The sequence below is a fragment of the Bactrocera dorsalis genome, chromosome 3 (genome assembly GCF_023373825.1).
Source record: "Bactrocera dorsalis isolate Fly_Bdor chromosome 3, ASM2337382v1, whole genome shotgun sequence".
Taxonomy (NCBI): domain Eukaryota; kingdom Metazoa; phylum Arthropoda; class Insecta; order Diptera; family Tephritidae; genus Bactrocera; species Bactrocera dorsalis.
In genome coordinates this window covers 210,439-232,373 of record NC_064305.1, presented here as the reverse complement: position 1 = coordinate 232,373, position 21,935 = coordinate 210,439, and the positions used below count along the sequence as shown (strand labels likewise).

Here is a 21,935-nt window from a genome sequence, read left to right as displayed (position 1 = left end):
CTGTACTTCAAAAAATTGCATCAAAATATTACAATTTCACTAATCAACTACAACTACATAACCTCAATTAGAGTGTTTAGTAACAAACTATGTTTCTTAGTCACAGGACAAACAGTAAATGAAAAATCAAAACGAAAAATATTTAATATTTTGAGTTTCGTGTACGCACCACTCAATGGCGTTGGCAGATCCATGCAACCGTTCAAACTAGTCGTCATCTGCTCCAACTGTTGGGTGAAATCAAACAAATGATCCGAAATATCACCCGAACTCTCCAGATCGGGTATATCCTCTAGGTCGTCCAGTGGAGCAACATCACAATTATTATTGACGGACATCAGCGAGACGACGCTCTGCATATCCTCGTCACTGCAATTGTCAAATATTGAAATGTTAGTTAAGCACATATGTATGTATGTGTATAAAATTTGTTTTTGTATGGTATATGCACTTACGTCGCCTTGCCCTCCCGCAGGAACACACAACTGATTGTCAATTCCAGTTCAGCGGCGGTAATCTTACGCGAGGTCGGCTTTAGGCTGAGCGTAAAGCTCTGCTGTGTCGACTCGATACTCGCGTATTTGCGCATATTTATGCTAGCCGAGGCCAAGACCCGTTTTTTGCCGAGATGTGTTATCTGAAAAAATGCAAGAACAAAAGATACTTTTAAATGAAATCGAATAATTTTTTATTATTGTACTTGGAAAAGCAATAGAGAGGAAAGAGTTGATGTTGTTACAGCGGCAGAAAATATTTCTGAAGTAATTTTGAGGAATGCTGCCGAGTTGCCAGTTCCTGGCCGGATCAAAATCTTACTTACACGACTAGCGTGGGAACGAGAGGAAAGGAGTACTTTTTCGCCTGGGATTGCTGTTGTTCCAAAAAACATTGCAAATTTGCATTTTCATTGCTGGTATTTCTAATCTTTTTTTTTTACTATAATGTTCGGCAGAGTCTAAAGAGTCTAAGGAAGTTAAATATTTCTCAATTTTATATGACCACAACCTAATGTCATTCTCAGGGAAGTCGCAAGCAGTGTGTGACGTCTACCGAGACGAAAAGGAATGTGTGTGCCGAGACACACTTCGCGACGCCACATAGAGCGCCATTTGGCAACGCAATGAAAGTTCTTCACGATTTTCTTTTCTTGAATTAATTTTATTGATGTGTGAATGTGAAGGTGTACGTGACTTTTGCATGCGGCAAATTTATGAATTCGCTGAGAATATTTGATGAATTCGAAATATGTGGAATATTTGGAATAACAAAGTGCTCAAATATAATATTGCGCGGTCTAGGTTGACTCTGCGGCTCCACGATGACTTAGTTGGTTGTATGTGAGTAATTGGGGAGTAGAATATGTATGTACACGCTTAACAAATTAATTTGGCTTAAAAGCATTACATATGTATTTATTATATCGGCAACCTTTCCTCATTAAACAGTTTTAACAACAGCAAAATAGCGAGTGCTCGCCACTAGCATTTCAACATGACTGTCAACTATCGATCGCATATTTATAATGGCTTAGTTATAGGCGTCAAACGCTGACGAATGAAAGTTTGTACAAATGCTCGGACTTGTGTGTGTGTGTGTGCGTGTGAGTGAATATTCATTCACAGGCACTCGTACAAATATGCAATTCATTTCCACTTAAAAAGCACTGCAAATGAAAATCAACCTTGAAATACGAGAAATGCCACACAAGCAAAGCGTTGAAAGTCGTTGAAAGCGCCAACATGTTGCTATCCTTAGAGCAACAAAAAACACAAAAAACGGTAAATACAGCAATAAAATAAAATGTAAAACAAAACAGAACTTGAATATCGAATGGCAATGACGAGTAGCACCCAGCTCAACCCGCATGTCAGTTGAAGCAACAACAAAATTGAGCAATCATAATTCAACAATAGCAACTAACGGCACTTTGAGCGAATGGAAAGGTTAAAAGGCGTAAGGAAGGACACAGAAAACACGAAAAAATAAAGGCAAAATTGCCAAGTCCTACAGAGACCAAGCCAAATGGGTAGCGTTGGATAACGCCTTTGCCATGTACGTTGACGAAAACGTCTATTCAATTAGAGGCGACGGCGCAGGGACTAGGCCAACCCACATGCTATCGAAACGTCGTCCTTGAGTCCAGTCAGCGGAAAGGAAAAGAGCAACTGAAACATTTTAGCAATGCAACAACAACGAGTTTTCGAAAGCAGAAATTCGAGGCATTGAAAGTGAAAATGTAAATCGTCCTTAACCGCTAATATGCAAAGGGGTATGCGGGTGTATTTTCCGCCACATTAATTCCGCTTTTTATTTTGCACGAGAATAAACAATAAAATATTCATTAAATTCCATTCACTTCAATTAAGCAACACAATCGCTGTTGAAGCAAGTTGCTGCGATTTAAATAGCAAATGAGCATTTCGAAGGGAGCCACAATAGAATAAATAACAAGTACAAAAATTGAAATGCGCTTTCAACTCATTATTTCCATATATTTTCCCACAAAAACGCATTTGCAATTAGTCGGAGCCAGTTGAAGTGGCGCATTCGGGAAATGAAAAGCACTAAGCCCCGAGGGATTAACGAACCACCAAGGTGCAAATCTGACGACTCCTGCTCTCCTGCTTCTGCTAAATGAAACTCCCATAAGGGATCCTTAATCCACTTAACTGTCACTTCAACACACACACAGCCACGCACGCAATGTCGAGTCAAGCAGGTTGCAAGGAGTGCTGTCCTACAAATTATGTTTTCCATTAAATTGAGTGCAGACAACAAAGAAGCATCCGCGAATGACTATGTGGGTGAGCCATCATGCACTCGCCTTGACATGGTTATTGCTTGCGGAGTAAAGAAAAAGAGTAGAAAAAGTTTGGAGTATTTAAATCGATTACATGGGTTTCTTAGTGCACAATGGATAAGAAAATTAACATATTTTTAGGCGCATCAATAAATTCCATACTTTTTATTGACGCTTGAAAGTATGCTACAAATTTAAATAAGGGAGTTTTAATTTTCACAGTACTTAAACAAGAAAACTAAAAACCAGCCGATTTCATAACTGTACTACACAAATACGAGTATAACAATTTTAAAACACGATGAAAAAGCGAGTTTAACAACAAAAAGAAATAACGCCAGTAACTAATTTTGTATACCAAATCGTTTGCAATGAATGTGGCAGAGTAAACGAGGAATGTTGCCGTCGTTGGCAATTTGATTTTGTTGCATACACGCAAAATATTTATTTACGACTATTGATGTCGATCAGTCAGTCAGGCTTAATTGGTTTCAATTGGCTTGTTTTGAGTAGGAAATACCAAAATATAAAACGCCATTCGACACGTTGTTTCCCAGTGCGCCACTCGGTGGGTTGGGGGCACGAATGCTGAGCCAATTAAAGCAGAATTGATAAATTATATATAAAAGCATACTTCAAACTTCTGATTGAACCCATAAAACGTAGTATTTTGTGTTTTAATATTAAGGCAATACTTACATCTTCAATGACAAACGTCCAGTCCTTATCTTCCAGTTCGTGGGTGCGTGGATCCTTGAAAAGTGTCACCGAAATAGAATGATTGTCTGGCACTGGCCAGGATATGTGGCCCACCAGCGGATTCACCATATCCGGCTCCCAAGCTAACGGCATCGACACGACACGGCGTGAACGGCGTGTCCAAACAACGGACAGATTTGAAGGGCGCCTGAAATGAATGAATTGTAGATATATAAATAGTTTATATTATTATTGTACAAATTCGATAAACCAAAAATTGACGATTAGTTCAAGTGTTACTTATATATTGGGTAGTCGAAAAAGTATTTTCGCATTTCTAATCAAACGTCAACTTAATACGAAAAGACTTTTTCGACTACTAATATTAACTATGTCCAAATAAAAGTCATAAGATCTACAAAATATAAACTAAAATTGCCTATAACTTTGACTAATTATTTTAGAGAAATCTTAAGATCTGCAACAACAATTCAATAGTAAAATAAACGCACAAGTTTGTTTACATACGCAACGTCTCCTCACACATTTGCCAGTACACACATGCGCATAAGTAGTAGTTTATTACAAGATCTCTGTTTTATTTGTCCCTTTTTGAAACTGGTTGATGTGCACAAGTGCCGCAAGGCTACCAAAGGGGGGCAGCGTAATTTGCATTGCCAGAAATGTAAACAGCCAGCAGCAAAGCAGACATCTAAGAACAAACGCTTGGCGACTGCAGCTAAAGCACCAGCTAAATAGCAGCAGTAAGGCAGCGGCACTCTGCAAGTGGCGCGCCAAACGAAAGTAAAATCGCTGCTCTGGCATCAAGGATGCTGCACACTCAAGCTGCACAAGCAGTCGCAGTCAGCGCTCCCTCGACGCTCGCAGGCGACTAGAAAGGCAAGTGGTGGCTGCAGTGCGGCTGAGAGACGCACACTGCTGCCGCAACGGCATTGGCGCTTAAACTAGGTCAGCTGGCAGCATCCGTTCTTCACAGCGTACGCACTTTTCCATGCCACTCGTTCGTGCCCCTTTTTCACTTTTCGCTTATTTTTTGGATTTTCCAGCTTTTTTTTTATAAACAAAAATGTCATGTTTGAGCTTTCTCAAGTGCGCGCGCTCGTTTTTGCGGCAGAAGGTGCATTTTAAATGTTGTCAGTTGTGTTGATTTTCGTCTTTTCTTCTGTTTCTATTTGCACAACGTCAATTGCAATTTGTGAAAGCGAAAAATACTCGCAGGAAAGTGGAAAATATGAAAAATTTAGAGCACGAAAAGGCCTAACAACTACACTGCTGACAGATGGGCTCACGAGGGCCCACATGCGCCACTGCTTCCGAATCGAAAATGCGCACAGCCGGTGCAACAACAACAAAGCAATTATATTTGAGCATGCATAGTCGTATGGATTCAGGCACAGTTACCTTTGCTGGTCTTTTGTGCGAATTTCATGTTATGTCAACTCAAGTAGGAGCTGGGAATGTTGATGAAACTATTGAGGCAACGAGGTGCATTGCGTTCCAATGATGATCACGAATGAGGATGATGAAGTGGCGTTGTTGACAGCCCCATTTCGATATTTATGACGAGTGATGATTATGAAAAGTGGTTGGATATGTAGACCTCTTGGAATCAAGCTTTGAAGTTGTGGTACATTTTTTACCATTATTATTTTAATTGAGTTCAGGAGAGTAACGAACAAGCGGCTTTTACAGGCACCCAACAATAAAAAAATACTCAGTTGATCACCCGCAATTTTGTTCGGTTGCAACTATTTTTTTTGTCATAAGAAAAAGTCACACATTTAAATTAAATAAATAAATTGGGGTCTCTGCCAATAGGTGTTTCGGTGCTCGAGCAATGCTGTGCCAGTAAATATTTACAATTTCAATTACAAATTAAATTCAAGGATGTGAGAATGCATGCGCTCACAACCCAACCACACACACATGCGAGCTTTGCACGGGTTTGCGCATTTAGACAGCGTGTCAGCCAGACGAAAGCGGTCAAGTAGACAGGGTCACTATGAAACTACCGCAGACAATAGACAGCCAGCCAGACCAGCGCGTTCTGATGCCTCAAGAAACAAAGCACAAAATCGAGCAGAAGCAAATCCGCAGAAAAACAAGGCGAGGAGAAATAACGAAGACAGCACACCCGCGAACGCCATTAAGTCACTTGAAATTTGGCATTGAGCCAAAATAAAATTCAAGAAAACAATAAAGTTGAATATTTTTAGTTGGGATGAGTAACTAGACAGTCGGTGGAATAAATTTGGGGATTTAGCAGCAATCAACTTAACTACGATGTGAGATTTAGAAGAAAAGCAACATTTTTATACCCTCAACAGGGTATATTGTTTGCCTGGAAGTTTGTAAGATTCAGAAGGAAACCACTGAGGCTCTATAATATGATATTGTAAATTATTGGAGTAATGTGCAAAGCCGATTTAGCCCTGTCCGTCTGTCTGACTGTATACAAAGTAATATTTTAGTTTTTGAGATATCGATCTGAAATTTGGCACTCGGCCTTTTCTCACCAAGAGGCTGCTCATTCATCGGTACGGCCAATATCAGATCACTATAACACATAGCTGCCATACAAACTGAACGATCGGCATCAAGTGTCTGTATGGAAAACTTTTTCATTTGACGAGGCATCTTCGCGAAATTTGGTATGCGTTATTATCTAAGGCAATAAAGCAAACTCCGAACAAATTGTTTCTAATCGGACAACTATAGCATATGAATATGTAGCTGCTGACCGATCAAAGTTCTTGTAAGACATATTTTGTATTTGTGAAGGGTATTATAGCTTCGAAATTAAGTTATTTTTCTTCGTTTTGCTATAATTTACAACACATACACACACGATTCATATAATACTATGTTATTATTTTTATACAGATATTTTAGGCGACTTACACGCTACGATTATTAACTCTGGTACAAGAACTGATTCATTATAATTTAGACTTATGCCATCTCCAAGCAAAGGCTTCGGAGGTATGCCCATATATGTTAATATGTATATATTCCCATAGATGGTATATAGAGCCTTATGTGCATAAATATGCGCAAATGTGTATAAAATCAATGCTCGGTGGAGGCGGGGAAACATGCACTTGCACAAGTGTACAGTATGTGCAAGCTCGCTGAAAGATTTAATATTATTGCAGATTGCGCCAACAGAACACACAAACCGGGATTATCAGCAGTGAGTACTTTGAACTTATAACCACTACTGTAAGCAACTTGCTGCGCATTCTTTTGATTTATTTGAAAGAATGTTTACTCGTTCGCCTCGCTTTATCACTGCCAACAGGCGTACGGCAATGGCAATCTTCCGCAAATAAGTGCAGCAGCAGTGAGTATTAAAACCAGAAATAAAAATATAATAAAACGGAAAATACTAAAGTTAAACACAAAGAACAACGGCGTAAGAAAATATTACAGATATGTGAAGCAAAAAAAACAAATTCGTGTATTGCCGCCGTAGCGAGTAGAGCAGCGCTGCGGCTTGTGCTCGACGTTTTTTTTTTATTTTTACTTTTCCCTAGATGGTTGATTACGCCCGCACAATCACTGTACCAGTGGCGTCTGTTGCAACGCCCCTTGCAGCTTCTGGTGCTGCTTACTTTGCTACTGCAACATGCCGATAATCGCGTGCTGCCACGGAGCCGGCGCCGAAATTGACCGGCATGACACATATGACAGCAGCTGCATTGAAGGTTTTAAAGGGAAGAACATTTCCTACACGATAAGAAATATTATACATTATTTAAAAAGATAAAGTCAATTGAATCCGCCAGATGAGATCTTAGGATCAAAGGGAAATTTGTTGGGGGCTAGTAATTGACAGTGAAGGTTCCTGCCTGCCTTCAGGAGGTTGAGGAGCCTCAGCTCAAATTTCTTGAGATTGAGGTCGGATGAGAAGACAATTGATCGAAACAAATGGTAGTCCGATGGTGCAAGGTAAGGGCAGGGCCAATATTAGCAGTCTCAGTCATCAATTTCTATAAATTATTCGTTTAATGTTTTTTCTTCGCATGTAAATTGTTTGTTTCAGGTGCAAATGAATTTGTTAATAAAATTGCTTTTATTCTTATTTTTTTATTTTTATTTGTCCAATAAAATTATGAATTTCGAAAGTGTGAGCAGTCAATTAGTCCAATTGTCGCGAATATAGCTCAATGCTCGTACACACACACACATACACAAACACAGGCACATATTTACTTAAGCAACTTTATTTACACAACAAAACAGCAGATTTCAATTAAACTAGCCGAAAAGTGGTGAGTGATAGTGACAAACAGCAGCAGGTTCGACGACCCGGGTGGTTTCCAACGGGCTTCATCACAATTTAATATTTTTGGAATTCAAAGGAACCAAAAATTAAAAAAATTGCGTCTCATTTCCTATCTAAACAGTGAATAAGCATTGAAGTTAAAATGAAGTTAAAAATAAAGAAGATATAGAAGTCTTCTTCCGAATCGACGCGTATACTATTCACTAAATAATCGTCAAGTTTTATCAGTTTATCAATGTTTACACAGCGCCTTGAAATGCGCCACCTTATCTAGGCATGTTTACTCTGATATGTTTACCCCGATATATCCAAGAGAGTCGGTCTACCTTTATCGACGCACTTTTAATACTCTTGTGTACAACAATCGATTCACTTGTGTGGACTTTTTATAATTTAATCAACAAATTTACATGCATAGATAGTGCTGGCACTCACATACATACCTACACACATACCTTGTGAATATTTATTCGATTTTAAATATTGCTTTTGTAATCATTCGCAAACATGTTTCTCCATTTTTGCGTGAAAAATTTTCATAAAATTCTATTAAAGCTTGTTTAGGCACAATGCTCACACATACACGTACACACTGCTGTATTCATAAGCGAACGAAAACGCTGATTGCATCATCGCCGCTCAACCTCATAGCATCGACAACTTCAGCAGCAGACAGCCAGTGAGCTTGCGTTAACGAGCATAACATCAAAACATCACAACAGCTTCGAGCTCCCCCAGCGCCAGTGAAGCGGCGTCATCGTGGCAACGTCATATGATCTCCGCGCCCGATATGGGCGCTCGTGTCAACACACAGTGGCTTTTAGCCACGGATTTATGGCCTTTAATATTTTACATTGTTGACTTTGTTGTTGCTGCAGCTAGGCTGTAGGTACGCAGCTGTCTTAGGCGCGTATGCTTCGCAAAAAACAAAATCTAAAATAAAGTATGGAGCTGATGAATAGCGATTGGTGAATGGCGACAGCTGATATATTGACGTATGTGACGTTCGTCGATTCAAAACCTTCAATGTGTGAGGCGACAATCGATATTTGCTCCCAGTGCATGCCATGCTTACATACCAAGATTGTGTGCACTTAGGCGATCATTCGCATTCGCAAAAGCATACCTTGACATACCTTTGTTTGCTGAAGTAAGGATGCTTGCGAAACGTGTATTGTATATATGTACATATGTATATGTATGTAAGTACAGTTAACACCACACTTGAGCACGCTGCTCATTCCCAGAAGCTCATTTCCTGCTTCAGAAGAGTTATATCTGTTCCTCTGGAATGAATGCCTCAAGGGTGCCAATCACATTTACATACGTACAAGCAATGCATATGTTTAACTGCACGATAATATAAATGAGCGTATATACATATATTTATTTACGGCGATATATGTATGTATGTACATGAATGTCCGTCTATCCAGCATACAATATTCATTGTCAACAAAGCATCAGTTCTTTTAGATACACAATAGTAGTGTATTAGTGTTGTCATTTGGAATGTAACTGTTTCCATATCTAGGTTTGATATGTTGGCAGGCCTCTTTTACTTAGTAGCATCATCATATTCTGTATTCATTTTATTAGGATGAGCATGATACTGAATTGCAAGGAATACGCAAGACTTTTAGATATTAAATTCTTTCCAAAAACGACCTTTAAAACTTCCTTGAAATATGGAAACTTGACTGTGAAGTGGTTAGCAGTATCCAGTATTGAAAAATATTGGAATTATTCCATAATCGGACCGAAAATTTGTGGATTGTGGAATCATAGTCGTCCCGAATGACATCGTGTTTCCGTTTTCATTGACAAATCACAAATTTACTCGTTTGCTTACATTTGAACGAGAAATGTAAGTTTTGGAATCTTTAAGATTTGCTTACAATTGTTATTAAAGGTTTTTATAGATTTCTGGTAAAAATTTAATAATAAAAGTAATGGCTTTGAGAAGCCAGATAAATACCTGACACAACGATGATAGTTGTCGTTACAGACGTATATCTCAAATGCTTCCAATCACATTGTTTCATACCCTATAGTGTTGGAAAGGTCAGATTTTAAGCTTCGTTTAACCAAAAAAAAAATAACTTTAGTCGATATTGAAAGACATATTTTGTCTTCCCTGAATTGTCACTTGATATTAGGTAGTTGAAAAAGTCTTTTTGTGTTTTGTCAATATATGTATGTCGGTGAAGGACGAAAAGACTTTTTCGACTAACCAATATATTAACCCAACCAAAAAACTTAAAACAAAAAAAGGTAATGGATTTTGAGAAAATTAGATTTGTATGGATATATCGTCTCCATTCAAGGAAAAATAGCCTGCTGTCATAAATAATAATTATAACTGCGAAAGCTTTTAACACTGCGCATTTCTACGAACCGTTTTTTAAATAAAAAAAAATTGTATACGTGGGTTGCCTTATACATATATTTCCGGATTTGGGAACCCTGGTGTTGCAATCTGTCAACTCACAACTTTATCGTGGAGTTTCACATTTTTATTTATTTATTTACAGTAACTTAAAATATACAACATACTCAAAAACTAATCGACTGAAACAACTGAATTTTTGAGCTCGCAAAACATCGAGTCGCAAAAAATCGAAGCGAAAAAGGTAGTCGTGAAGAAGACTTGGGGTCAAATCCACACTCAAAGGGGGAACATTTTTCACGGTCTGTTAGTGCTTTTTTTGATAAAAATGTATAAAAAGAAAAATAAATGCATCATATTGATTCACTTGCTTGTATGGCTGCTAATATTCATGTATGTAAAGTCCTGACCTAGCACCGAATGACTTCTTTTTCTTCTCGTACGAATAAAATCAACTAAGAGGTCATCTTTTTCGACACCTCTAGAAGCGATTGATTCGTTCAGGATGCATATTTTGGTGATACCTCAATCAGAGTAATAAAAGTGATTCGACAATCAGTTCAAACGCATGCCAACGTGCATAAATCTTAATGAAGAATATTTTAAAAAGCATTTAAGCAAATTTCGATGATTAATATTTGTTTTTGTTCTCTAATCCCGAAATATAAAAGGTAACCCTCGTACGTCACGGTGACAAGAATATGTTTCTAAACAAAGAACCATTGCTTTACTTCGATAATCAAAACAAGAAAAGTTTCAAGTGCGTAAGTACTAAGTACTCCAGCCATAACCCAAATTATTCGAAAATAAAAAAAAAATTGTTTGTAGATAAACTAATTCTTATTTTATGACTAACTCGCGCATATACATATGTATACACATATGTGCTTATATGCTCCAATATGGCTATCACTTCACACCAGGCGCTCTCTGGGGATTTTAAGAGTCTACACTTTGAGGCATTGCATGTCACTGCTTTTGATTTAAAGAACGAACTATAAGAACCAACAAAAGGGGAAACAAATAAACATTCTCAAAGCGATAAAGCAATCACTTATTGTTGTACAACGAAACCAGCAAGTGTTGGCTGTGATTGTCGTAAAGCCATTTAGGAAAGCCATAAGAAAATAAGTAAACCTTTAAGCAAGAAAGTTTTACGATAAAAAGTGAGCATAATTTTAAATTTCAAATGGAATGAGTCTAAGCAGAAACTGCCACAGAAATCGTAAGGAAAAGTAGTCATTATTATTTCGCTGCAGCTCAGCTAAGCTGTTTCTAAGATACAAGAAATATTTATTTTTATTTTTGTATTATCAATTACTTTAAGTTTATGTTAAGCCTGGAATGTAGAATGCCTGTAGCTTTTACAAGGATATTATAGAAAATAATCTTTAGGAAATGTCGTAGAAAAGCAGCAAAAGCAATAAGCTATAAAACGCATAAAATTCAGGTCACTTTACACATACATCCGCACATAAGCAAATAAATATGGCCAAATCTGAAGGATAAGACAAAAAATATCAAATAATATTAAAAAAAGCTGCAGAAAGAGGTGTTGGTACACAGTGGGGCAAAATTGGAAACACTTCATAAAAAATATCAGTAAAAATTTATTTTTTGGCAGCCGAAAATGAAATTTAGAAAGGCCTGATGACAATATTTTAAATAAAATGCTTTATTTTGCTTAAATACTGCTGTTATCGTATGTGTATGAACAAAAATGTGCTTTCGCCAACTTCGGCCCACAGTGCTTAGAAAATGAATTCAAAGTTTACTGCGATTTTAAATTGCTTTTGAAACTCTAAACCGCCGGCAAAGGATCAGCAAGAATTTCTTATGACTATTGCCACCAGCCCTCAATCGATTGCAGCGAAGAAGCTACGGCTTACGATTCAAAGGAGTCGCTTGTAAGTACTTCGTCGCTTACACCGCTCGCCACTTTAGCAATCCTGCTTCCAGTGCTAATGTTATTGGCATTTGAAGAAGCGAAATGTAAATGGCGATAATGAACGAATTCATAGCCACACATACACACAAATATATATATATATACCGATACAGGCAAGCAGCAACCCTTCGGTCGCAACAAAGCCCTGACAATGAAATGAGTCAGCGTTCGCTTACGGTGCTGCCACCCCCAAAATACCACCCATTTCCTATACCGCTGTCATCAACAGCACGAAGAAGTCAGACGGCTGCCGGCAGTTTGCAGCACCAAGTTTGTAGTTGTAGTCGTGCGTACGGCTGTTATTGACAATGAAATACAAGGCTTGGTGGGTATCCGGCCGACTGCTGGCCATCGACGATATTTACCCAAAATGCTCCCTTAGGCGTCATATACGACTTTGGCTGTGCACAAAGTGCTAAGCGGAACCAGAGTTCGAAACGCGTAAACTCGGTTTTTTTCAGCAGACAATAGTGGAACCAGCTGGGCTTGCGACGACCAGGGTCGACTACGTGTGCTTATTTCCTCGTTCCCTTCACCCCATGAAAGAAGTTGTTGGTGTGCTATGCAAAATAAAGGCTAAAGGACAACAACAAACAAACAAAAATGTAATTTTCTTAATGCCAATTTAATGACAGCAGCGTTATGCCAGCACATGCTTAGTGGTAAAGCCAGCGAACATTGAAATAAAAACTGTTAATAGCAGTTAGCGCTGCAGCTTAAATTAGCCGCTGACGGCTTGCTCTTTGAACACTCAGTAGTTTCGGTAACAGCTTTTATTGGGTGTTCGCGGGGAGTCACAGCTCAAAACCAGTTCGCCACATTTTCAAAACTATAATTATGCTGTAGTTTAAGTTTTGTTTTTGTATTTGGAGCCTTTAGTAAAACAATTATATTATATGCAAACGATGTAGATCTGCATATATCTATGCACACATATAAATATGTACATACAAATGTATCTGTTATACTCGTATAGCATTGTAGAGTTTATGAAATAATTACTGATTTGGACGGAAGTGAGTCACTTTTAATCACCGTACCATGGCAACGATGCATGAAGCAAGACGCAATCACTAAGCAAAGGTTCCAACTGAATAAACAAGCCAGTCTCGCTTCAACATGAAAGGAAATACAATGGGTTCCAGAATGGTGATAAGTGGTAGTATGATGAGCGCTGCATGACCTCTCCCCTGAATATTTTCCTAGTAATTGGAAGAAAAAATGTTTCGTCTCTGAATATTTTACTTCGCTGTATTTCCAATTCCGCTTATTTCGGAAGCAGAATTACTATTTACTTTGATAATACTAGATTATTACTATTTCGTTCAGTATATTGTAGAGTTTCCAATAATTGCAAAGCTTTTTGATACAGATGGTGGAACATACGAAGACGATACTAACGAAAGACCACTTTATTATTTTACTATGTGGCTTAAAAGCTCCTTTTTATAGAGAAAAAGGAACTGGCAAAGCAAAGGTGCTGATTTGTTGAACGAATTTTAACAAAAATGTAGTAATTCTAAGTCGTTCAGACTTTAAATTTTGCTGTATCAAGTGGGATTTTACTAACTTAATATAGCTATATTCAATAAAGTAATTTCATTCTATCAATACTAAGTTTTATTGATTATCTCTCCGCTTCCTCCGCGTGTGGCACGGGTGTTTCGCGGCGCCAACAAAGAGCGACGGATATTTTACGCGTACAGCTCACGCTACACACACCGGCGACACACCCACCACCGCCGCATATCAACACACACCACATACATACATACATATATGTACATACATACACACGTATCATTAGCCAGCTGGTGAGACGGACAGGGCCCCCGGCAACGACCCTACAACCAGAATGAAATAAATGCTTCGAATGTGAATTGGTGTAAAGTGGCGGGGCATGAATGTGGTTAATAAAAGGCTTTATACATATGCACAGACATACATACATACATACATATACATATGTTAACAAATGAAAGCCAAAAGAATATTATTTGTTAATATTCATTGAGTCAATGGTGTTTTTATTGTTATTGCGAGCATTTGGAATTGTTGATTTGACAAGTGGGAACGAACACAAACACAACAACAACAATATAAATGACAATAACACGTTATAATGCCCGAATTGTATGACAGTTATTGATTTTTGTATCACCACAAATATGTATGTAACTGTAATGATGGCATTGGTTAATTAGTCCTACAAATGCTTTTAAAAATAATAAATTAAAATATTTAGAGTTAAATACGTAAATAAAGATAATCACAATTGAAATTTTGCACTAAAATCAGATCTTTTCTGTGGGCATCAAATTTATTCAACCATCAAAGGCATTTGAACCCATCGACGATTCATCGAAGATGCTTTCTTAAGTGAAACAATGGAAGGGCTTATTTCTCAGTGCGTAGACACACACACAAACATATAGTAGTAGTAGTACAGCAGACGAAATGAATTTTCCGATAATTAAATGTTTTGAAATCTGTAGTGAATATGGTAAGAAACAATGGGCCGTTCCTCATTCGATTTTAAACGCATAGACTTCAGACAGATATGTAAAGCATAAAGCGAGTAGCGGTGGTGGGTGGGTGGTAGCGGCTGGCGGCGAGAGTTTATCTAAACTTAAGTGCGAGTGAACTTTTAACCGCATTCCAAGTGTTTGTATGTATAGCGTCTGCGGCCAAGCATTAGCCGGAGGAAATCCAGCAAATCAAACATGCAGGAAGAGATGATATGCAGCAACTGGAAGTACATACATACGAAATTAATTGCTTGAACAAAGCGTAGAACAGATACAATCCAACAGTATATCCATTCATCGGACCAACCATCCACCCGTTCAACTATTCCGTCATCCACTCAGCTTTTCTAGCCGGTCTGTCAATTCGACTGTCTACTAAATGTAGTGCCGAAGGGAGACGAAACGCCAGGCGAAACACCATACATCTGTATTTGCTGTTCGATGCCAATCATTCTCTTCGACATCAGTTTTCGACGCGCCGCTGGCAAACAGACAGCAAGTGTAAGGGAAGCTGGAGCCATGGAGTCAGTGTGCAGGCAATAGACGAGTGGAAAACTCGTTGGCGCGCGTCTGCTATTGTATTACCAATTGCGTTTTAAGTTCGCTGATGAAGGTAAACGGATGAATAGGTTATTTTTTCGATGCAAAGAGGCCGGCAACATAGCATGCGGCTTAGTTAGACTGCAAGGACTTTACTTGTGGAGCTGTGAAGTCCCACACCATTAGCAAATGAAGAGACATTCATTTACATTAAAGTTTTGATATTCTCATTACGTAGAAATATCTGTGGATTTCAAAAATATCTCACTAAAAGAGGTTTTCAGAAGTTACACCCGGGTGTGGGCTGATATGCCGAAAATCCGCCCCAAAGTTATACAATATTTCCATCATAAGTGACACTCAGCGAAGAAAAGGACTTTGAGTTCCAAGTTCCGCACCCCGCTCTCCCCAAAAATTCTTCTCTGGATCCGACCCTGACTAAGAAGCACCGTGTTTTTGCTTTAAATGTCAATAAAAAATCATATAAAAAGTTAGTAAAAATGATTTTCTTAGTTTGAAAATTTCCTAAAATTTAGACCACAATACCCCCTTATACGCAGTACTTCGCAGAGCACGTAATTTATACAAGCATTGCTTTTGCTCTCTAACTTACATACATATAGTAGTCATAACACAATTTTACTTCTCAATCTAGAAGTCTAGAGGGTAATTTCTAATCAAATGATGTTATCAGAGTTTGTTTACTTATAAATTGCCTACACAATATTGCGTGCCTTCAGAACAGCACCAATTTTTTAATCTAAATATTAACACAAACAATAAACAATACAAATATAGAAACTAAATAGAAGCCAGTTTAAGAGAGAGCACGCGGGTGAAGAATAGCCAAAGCAGTGTTGGAAAGTACATAGTGGCAGAAGCAACACAAGAAAAGCGATAGCGACAGGTGGTGACTAACAGACGGCCAGACGGACAGACAACGATTGACATGTTTTCACACCAACCCCTTGCCCTAACTGAAAGCGGAAATTGTTGTTTTTACGCTGCGCGTGTGCGCGGGCGTGTATGGCGAGTATTGTGGGTATGTAAGGAGGCCACCATGTGGAGCGCATGACATCAGATGAGCAGCCGCGTACGAGTAAAGTGAACAAAATAAAAGCAATTGAATATCATATGGCAACTTAATTATGGGAATCTAACGGAATGAATATTACCTGAAAGTGAAAAGAGTAAATAGTCGTTTCGATACAATGTAAAAATATTATTTATTGTGGCATGCAGCAAAATAGAAATATTATTTTGCAAAGGGGTGTGACTTTTTCAATATGTTTATTTGTTCTTATTCGTAATGAATTCGGCTTCTCGTATAATTTATTTCGTCTTACTGAGGTTTCTTTCGTTGTGCCAGTTTACATTGCGCAAAGTCGGAAAGTCGGAAAACCTATTTATTTTCTAAGTAAATAAAAAAGCAATTAAGTTTGCATTAATATCACGTTAAGCACGAAAGACGCAAAAGACACACAAACAACAGATGAGCAAGCGAAATTAATAACAAGAAAAAGCGCTTATTTATTGAAATCATTTTCAGCCAAAGCTTTTCCGAATAATTCCCAATGCGCAAAAGAATTGTTATATTTAATATTCACATCAATAACACTGGTCAACAATTTTTTTTTTCACAATTTTTTTTTATTCTGGTTATATATTACACATAGAAAATATTTGCCTTTTAAGCAATTTTAGCGAATTGACCATTTTTAATCTTCGTGCCTATATAATATCGGTCTGCACGGACTATTGCCGGCAAAAGAGAGGGAAGAGTACAGGAGATAGTGTCGCTTGGGTCGGTCGCGGTGTACGACAGAATGTCTTTACGAATTGCAGAGAAATATTTTGTTTTCTTTTAGACCCCTAAATAAAATATTATAGATTGTGATATTTTTCTGAAATTACTTAGCAATGAGGTGAAAAAAGCCTGAACAGTTTTAGGGCAATAGTGCATGGTTGCTTTGGAAACCATAGCACTGACAATTACGACGAACTGACCGCGATTATCGCCAAGGTACAGAGCCGTAACAAAATCCTCAAGTCACTAGCCTACAGTACATGGGGAAAGGACAAAGAAACGTTGTTCCCAACTTACAAGGCAATCGGCCGGCCTTAACTACGCCGCGCCAATATGATCGCTTGGATGCAGTGGAAAACAGATGAAGAAGCTTCAGACTTGTGAGAACGCTGCACTCAGAACTACGACAGGATGCCTTTTGATGTCTCCTATTGAACACCTACATAGTGAGACGCTTATGCTCCCAGTTAAGGAGCATAATGAACTGCTTTCCAGGCAGTTCATGCTGGGATATTTTCGCAAAAATCACCCCTGCAATCAACTACTTGGAGCGGAATCGCCTGCTAGAGGTCAAGTGGTCATTGCAGAACCTGGCTAATCCTTATCATCCCAACAGGGACTAGGTACCCGTTATAAAAACAACAACAACGACGATCTGATCCCTGACGTGATTAAGAATTTCTTCATCATCGGGTATGGTATGTGTATAGAGTTTATAGAACCTATGCCAAAAAATGTTGTTGACCGGTGTTATAGAAGGTGGCTACGCTCGCTAAATTTGTCATTGAAAATGTGCTCAAGACCAACACATTTGTATTACATATTGAAAATTTGCGAAAATATATGCAATAATTTATAGCACACCCATTGCAAAATACATTGTATATACATACATACATACATACATACATACGTGTGTATGAAAAATGCGAAAAACGCCTCTATAGTATACTTAATGTACACACATCGACAACATTTGTACATATCCAGTCATATACAAACCGATCTGTATCTTTGTATATCATGTGTAATTCTAGTCGCCATAAAAGTTCCACACGAGTATAAATTAGCCATAGAAGACTACCTTGCGTACCCCTTTTGCGCCATTATATAACAATAACAATAACAGAAATCATAATAGCCACAAATAGTGCGGAAAATTCATTACGGACCGAATGAAAAGCACGAGTATTGCGACCGATCAGCAGCAAAACTTCTCATGGGCATACATATATGTATGTATGTATGAACGTGTATGGGTAACATGGCTGTGTGAAGGTGTGCGCTACAGGTGGTAATTCAACGACAAAACAAATCAGAACAAAATCATATACAAAACAGTTAAAAGCGAATTAAAAAGCAAAGCGTTCATTGTTGCTTCATCGCAACCGCATAACCGCGGAACCGCGCAACCGCTCCATCGCCCAGACAACTGTCATGAACAAACATACATTGCGCACTCACGATTTGCCTATGTGTGTATCCGTTTGTATTAACATCTTTGCGATTAGCTCGAGCTGCCGCTTTGAAGAAAAGCTGCCGCGCTAAAACAAAGGTAAGCCCGACTCCGAGCTGAGGCGGCGCGAACCGCACTGAAAGGCAAAGTAATTGAGTTAGAAAGAACGGGCATTACCGGCAAAGGCGGCGCGGCTGCATGGCAAAATTAGCAGTGAGTTAAAGGCAAAAAGCATATCAAGAAAGAATGGGTGAATGAATTTTAACAAAACATTTGCAACGGTGCGTTCGCAGTCAGATAAACAAACAAACTTTTACAAATTATTACAGTGGCACTACACACACAGACGAAACACACCTTTGAGTTTGCACGAGCTCAAAATTAGGCCGCCCGAGCACATATACTCACATATGTACATATCTACATATACACCATACAAACGGGTGGCTGACCATTGAGCGCGATTCGTATGGGTATGCTAATGTGGAACGCGTACACGGAGAGAAATCGAAACTCTCCAACTTTTCAGAAAATTCGAACATGAACTTGGCCTCTTCTTCTTTTTCTTTACTGGCGTAGAAGTCGCTTACGAGGTTATAGCCGAGTTAAAAACAGTGCCTGTCGTTTCTTCTTTTCGCAAGGTTCGCATGAATGGGAAAATGGACCGGTATCAGTATGTGGATATACTGGAGTCATTTTCATTTGAATCCATGTCCATAAACTGGACAGTTATGAAAGATAATGTTCCAAAGCACACCGCAAAGGTTTTAGATACCGGCACAAAGCCAGGAGCACGATCCAATAGGAGATATACATATAGAATGATGTCAGGACAAAAATATCAGAGAAAAAATTTTGTTGTTTTATGGGCTGGAATTGAGGAGGCTTGGTATGCGATTCCAGAATAACGCTGTCAAAAATTGATGGAAAACATGCAGCTAAGATGTAAAGGGGTGATTAAAAATTGTGGATATAGCACTAAATACTAACGATGTATGCAAATTCGTGCTATTTTTTTATCAATTGGATACTTTTTGTACATTTTTGTAAACCCTTTCCAGATTGTTCTTTTTATGTGTAACATTGAATATTGGCTTTTTTATAGATAATAGAATACTTATTAATCTAGTGTTTTAGTAATATGAAAATTAATAATTTGTAAAATAAAACGTATGCCTTTTTAATTCTTTAAGGGATAAACTAAAGTTTGTCGAGCCCAATTTTTTTCAGTGCATTTACCTTTTGTTTATTCCATGGCAAAACTTTTTACGACACTTTTCATTCAGTTCTTTTTTCTGTTGTATCATTCGAAAACGTCCGAAATTTACATACGCGTCGACTTCCGCTCTTTTCACCTTTCGGAAAGCAACGGCACCGGTCCACATTTTACATTCGCAAAGTCTGTCAAAGTTACTCGATTATTATGCTAATACAAGAACATATGTATGTATGTGCATATAACTCACAATCCGCAAACATAGCGGACATGTTTCTATGTATGGAAGCAAATGTACTCGTATAAGCCGCTCAAATTGTCTGTGCGGTTTGCGGCGAGAATATTGTGGGCCTATGTGGCAATCAGTTCCAATATGCATTAAGTATTTCATTAAGCGCAATGCAAAGTAGGTGAATAAGTACATATGTATGTATGGACACAAGTGTCCATATTTACATAGAAATGAGAATGACATTTACTGTATGTTTGTGCGTATATGTGAAAGTGTGTGGCTACTACTACATAGGTGTTTTAGGTAATAAGCTTGTGGAATTCGGCACTTTTAGCTTATATGAGCTCGTTCTACGGAGAAATCGGTGGCTCTTAATTTCAGCGTTCCTTTGATAATCGGTTTCTGATAGAAATTCAATTAATATTTACACAGAGACTACTTTTCGCTACTTATTATGGGTTTAGTTACAATAATTTCGCCTAAGAGCATATACTTTTTAGAACAACAAATAATAGGCAAAAGAAATATGATTTGGTCACGATTTAAATGAAAATAAAGCGTTTGTTTTCATTTGACCCTTTTCTAGGTTAAATACTGAAATATTATACACATATTTATGATTTCGGTAATTTATTTCTATTTACAAGTATATAAGGATAAATATTGAAAAGGAGTTGTGGAAAAGTACTCACCATTTGGCAGTCGTTTCTAGGCGCAGTTCATGATAGGATGAGGTAAATTGAAATTTAGCGGCCCGTTTATTGACGCGCTGCAAACGCTTCCAAACGCTGCCCATGACGCTGGCAGCTGCCGCGGAGGTGGTCTGCAGGTGCTGCAGGACACTAACCGTCGATGGTTCGGAGGCGGCAAAAGATACAAGAAATCAGCACCAAAGCAAAGGCGCTGAGCGGAGGCGAGTTGAGCGGTTTAAAGATTTCAGCGCTGAAGCTAAAGTGTTGTTGGTTTTTTTTCTTCTTGGGTGGCCACAATTATATATAATTAAATTTTTTTTCACAAGTCTGTTAGATTTTAGGTTTTCACTGCTTTGTTTTATTTATTACTAGCTGTACACCTGCTGTGGCTATGCGGTGTTCTTTAATTTTTTTACGTTTTTACTTGCGTCGGTTTTTAAAGACACTTTGCCGATTCTTTTCCGCAAAACTGTCGAAAAATAATTTTTATTTTCGTAAATGGTTAATGAAAAGCTGAAGAAGAGAAGTATGTACATATGTATGTATGTATGTTAAGATATGCTCAAGTTGCGCGTTAATTAACTACGATTTGCACAACAACAATGACAACAACTAAATTCCCATACACAACTGCTAATGTATGTACGTTACGGACGTCGCGTGTGAAAAACGCTGCCGCTGACCACTCGCTGTGACGCGTTCTTTGTCCAAAACAAAAAAATAAAGAACTATAACCAGCGAAGAAAGGGTGTTTCTACCATATCTATGTACAAGTATAATATCTAGTATACGCCTCAACTCACAGCAATTGTCTCCGCCTCTGCCTTTTCTTATCTTTGTTGGCTTTACGTCATGTTGTCTTTTGGCAATTGTGACTAAATCTTTAAAACACATCCATACATACATGCATGCCTTCATACACAAGTTGTACATTGTGGCAAATGTGCACACGCATTACACATGTGTATGCATGTATGTAGGTATAAGTTATTATTGGCTAGCATGGAGGTACACGTTTTGCTCAAGCAAATTTCATTCTGTCCGGTCTGCTTGCGAAATTCATGGAGTTTTTCTCTTTAATTTCTTCAACGCTTTGTTGTCGGATTATTGCGTAGCATTTTGAGTTAACAGCTGCTGTTCCCAGTCACACCACTTGTTGTAGTTATCCATTTATTGACGCACTGTCATGTGCTTGCACGCCAGGATTAGCACTTTGGGAGCCCCGTTACATGCTCTAGCAGTTTAGCTGACGAACTGGCACAGCGCATGCATAAATTTACAATGTAAGTATGTATTAACAGCCGAAGATACATGCCTCC

At 38.3% G+C, this 21,935-nt stretch overlaps 1 protein-coding gene across 14 annotated transcripts in view; it reads right to left on the bottom strand.

Moving 5' to 3' along the window:
• LOC105228108 (EH domain-binding protein 1) overlaps window positions 1–21,935 on the bottom strand; it is a 32,510-nt gene that overhangs the window by 7,797 nt on the left and 2,778 nt on the right. For 12 of the 14 annotated variants that reach the window (XM_049453337.1, XM_049453346.1, XM_049453336.1 and 9 more), the window contains exons 2-5: window positions 20,617–21,085; window positions 3,500–3,707; window positions 456–637; window positions 170–369 (exon numbers count right to left, since the gene is read on the bottom strand). In XM_049453337.1, the coding sequence (XP_049309294.1) occupies window positions 170–369; window positions 456–637; window positions 3,500–3,707; window positions 20,617–20,720 (694 nt within the window). In that variant the 5' untranslated portion in view covers window positions 20,721–21,085. Of the gene's footprint in view, window positions 1–169; window positions 370–455; window positions 638–3,499; window positions 3,708–20,616; window positions 21,130–21,935 lie in introns of all 14 variants that reach the window. The other 2 variants (XM_049453339.1, XM_049453341.1) reach the window with 1 other exon arrangement.